Genomic DNA, 3739 nt, shown 5'->3' on the forward strand with positions numbered 1-3739 from the left:
TATGAATCTCATTTCAAATGATATCAAACAGCAAACGCAAAACATACACATGCAAATAGAAATGATAAAAGTTAGTGCAAACAGTGGAAATATTGAAATTTGTCATACTATTTACATTGTATTTTTCATTATCCACCTGTACAGGAGTTTAACCTGCCGAAAGTAAATATAGAGAGCCAAGATTCCTCTCCAATTACGCGTTAGCCGAGGAGAAAGCAATTCGTCTGACACTTTTAAAGAAAATTCTTCTGCATTTGCGTACACCATTCTAACGTGGCCACTAACTGCGCCAAGTTTACGATACAGTAGGGGGCTTTGTGAAACTCGGTTGGGTACACAGTCACCTGTCATTTGACACAGCGCGAAAAATGAATGAAAACAACATTGAGTCGCCTTGTAACCATTTTCGACTTACAAACGCCAAAGACAATAAAACGTGCATCTCCTTGGATTTCCTCAACTTGATCTTTCAAACCACGGCACGTCTTGCCGGTGTTTTGCCAAGGTGTAAAACAGTAGCTCAGGTGTATTAAGCTCCGCCCACGAGGGGGCGTGGCCTATGGGTGAGCGACGGCGGTCAATTGTATCAACAAAGCCTGCTCATTACCATAACAAAGCCGCGTACATGGCGACCGAAAGCTTCCCTCGCTACGCGGTAAACAGACCCGCACACAGTTCAGCTAAAAACCCGGCCACACGTTGAAGTGCCAAGGTTTCTCGTTGCTTCACCCGCGCACTTCACACCTTGGAGGACCTTTTCAAAGTCATCTGGGAGATCTTGTGAGATCCAGACAACATGGTGAAGCGGTGCATCTGTGAGATCTGTACATGCGGGTGAGTACATACGGTATAGCACGACAGCAGTTAGCGTGTGTGTTATGTGTGTATACTGACAACCTGGCTAGCTTGGCGCGAACAGGTGGTGTGTGTATCGGGCCTTCATACAATTCCCCACCGCAGTATTGCAGATAGTTTCCCCCATGGTAATGCGTTCTAAGTGATCTATAGTACAGCCTACAAAATGTGACATACTATCACGGTTTTACCGGGTGTTTTATGGAGAAATTTGTGTTTGGTTCGTAGTCGCTGTGTCGTGGTCGCCATGTTTTAACCTGTTCATTGTGCCGAATGTTTATTTAACGCCCTCAGTGTGAGCTTCAATACTCAGTGTACACTAGCAACGCATCGTGGCATTATCAAACAATGGCACAGGGTTAAACATCAGCGGTTTATCAATGCTGACACAACAAGGACTTGACACTTTTCTTATTCTTATTCATTTCATTCCCTTTCATATTTAACGCTGCGGAAACCCAAACGTTAGTTACTAAGCAGGGAGCATTATCAAACAGATCGATTAAGAAACAAAGTACTAATGAAAACTCAAAGTTTACACAACGTTTTGTTCTTGGTTTTTTTAATTTGTGTCGTTTCAAGCTAATGCCAATTTTCACTAAACGTGGCAAGCGGTTTGGAAGTTTAACCTTAATTACTGGATTGAATAATGACGTTTAGAAAGTGTATCTAGTTAACTACCAGATAACAAAAGTGTTTGTAAAACATGATCCCAAACAGCCGGTACCTGGGATTACGGGGAATGTCATGCTTATGTTACCGGGCGTAGTTCCAACCTTTCCTTTAATGATGTTTAATGGGACCTTTTGGCGTGTAAATGTTTGTAAGGACTTGCATGGCAACCATGGTTGACAGCCAAGGTTATTTCCAGAGAGCAGACGATTTCTTTGGCTTTAATTTGCTCACATAGGTGAAATTCCTGTCTTGAAGAGTTAAGATGTTGCCAGGGATCACAGTTGCTGAAATGCAGTATGTAGGAGGACTCAATTAAAACTTGGCTTGTGTAGAAGCTATATATATAAGAAAAGGAGAGGTTAAGAAGATGCACTTGAACCACTGTGCAATGTCACGGCAACCACAGATACTTTATGGTACTTTAATAGGACTCTTTATTTACGGTAGTTACCAAGAAATTGTCCTCCAAAAGTTGTGGTTGATTTTCACTCTAGATCATGTTGGTTGATACAGATTGGCATTTTATCAGTGCAACAGCAAAATTAATATTTATATCAAAATTATACCAAAGACTGCATCGTACAAACATTTCAAGAATATTCAAACAACTATTTCCTTGCTTGTTGTTTTGTCATCACTACCTAAGCAAGAATTAGATTAAGAGGTGTGACAATATTTCTTATCCAATTGGCTTTTAAATACTGGGGAAATGCTTGCACAAAACAGTAGCAGTTTTATGGCTAGTTTATGACTCTATTGCTGTGTACACGGCATAGCAACAGTCGATAATTTGTGTACCAAAGCAACCACGCCAGCTACCGTGCTGAAAGCGAACACGTAAAGACGCCAGACAAAGTAATGATAGATGGTTGCTACCTTGATGTAGCGTCATCAAAAATTCATCACATAATTATCCATTGTAGTGCACAGTGGCGGTATTTCAGTGTACATGCCTACACACCCTTAACAACGTCTCTGTAGTGGAGAATTGCGTGAAAAATCACAATCCATCAAGAACGTTTGGAGGGGTTCAATTGGACAGGAAAATTGGCATCTACTCTAGGAAAAAAGACTCAAAAAGGATAAAAATTAGAAAGTGCAAATTGCAAAATGCCCCAGGGGAGAAAAAAAGAGACACGCATGTTTTTCTCATGAAGTTTTTCTGTTCTGCTGCAAATAATCTGTCGGCAGTTCGCCGCTCTTCCCTTCTGTGTCACATCCATGATCATGCAGATAATGGATCCCGACAGCAGCACACATCTGACCTCACAAGGACAGACTGCAATAATCTATACACGAACAAAGAAGCTTTCCGCGCGCAGCCTTTAGTAGATCCATGCCGCCTTATCCAGACAATATTTATAGGGTACTCCTTGATGATAAAAGGCTGCGATACTGTGCCCAGCAGAGACTTTAGTACATTACGCACCATTATCTTTATGGATAAAGCTGAGAGGGTGGAAGAAGATAAGGGAATAGGGCTTATGGTGAGAGCCAATACTATAGTATTAAACACAAGGCCAGGTTATTCCAAGGGGTAATGGATACCTATCTTCGCCTTTAGCCACCTCAAAAATATGTTTTTTTAGTCCGACCCCTGTGCTGAATGAGTGTTTGGATGAAATTACTGGTAGTCTCTCTTAGCATGCCTATGAGGTGCATCTTTGTATCAGCCTGGCTGAATGGTGTAAAATGTGTAAGTTTGGGTGGTAGAATGTGTTCATACACACCCATATTGAAGTCAGGCATGTATATTCAAATGTTGATTTCTTTCTTTTTCTCTCTAGGCGGCATCGCTGCCCGCATCGGCCGGCGGCCCCGATCGCAGGGCGCGGGGACCAGTGCAAACTGTCGGAGTACACCGAGCGCTACAAGAAACACCCCATGATGCCCACCGCATCCTTCAAACCAAAGGAGGAAGCGATCAGAGGACAAGGCAGGATGGAGGGAGTCACCACCTTCAAGTAAGGAGAGCTTTTATTCATACCAAAGGCAAAGGGACAAATAGGTCAGAAATGATAAAATTCCCTCCAAAACTGAAAGGGACAAAAACATTTCTACTATTTTGACATTTCTGATGGAAATAGAATATCATACATTGTATCCAAATGAGACAATACATAAACATGAAAAGTCTCAATATCAAGCTATTTCATATTGGATTACCAGGACAACACAACACCCCTGCATGGCTGCCCATCACCTACAG

General features: G+C 42.0%; 1 protein-coding gene across 1 annotated transcript in view; it reads left to right on the forward strand.

Annotated features, from left to right (window-relative positions):
* Positions 1 to 636: 636 nt before the first annotated feature.
* The window catches only part of LOC118407019 (stabilizer of axonemal microtubules 2-like), a 6081-nt gene continuing 2978 nt past the window's right edge, over positions 637 to 3739 (forward strand). The window contains exons 1-2 of the mRNA XM_035807436.1: positions 637 to 834; positions 3318 to 3494. Coding sequence (XP_035663329.1) covers positions 797 to 834; positions 3318 to 3494 — 215 coding nt within the window. The 5' untranslated portion in view covers positions 637 to 796. The remainder of the gene's footprint in view (positions 835 to 3317; positions 3495 to 3739) is intronic.

This window comes from Branchiostoma floridae, chromosome 2 (genome assembly GCF_000003815.2).
Source record: "Branchiostoma floridae strain S238N-H82 chromosome 2, Bfl_VNyyK, whole genome shotgun sequence".
Taxonomy (NCBI): Eukaryota; Metazoa; Chordata; class Leptocardii; order Amphioxiformes; family Branchiostomatidae; genus Branchiostoma; species Branchiostoma floridae.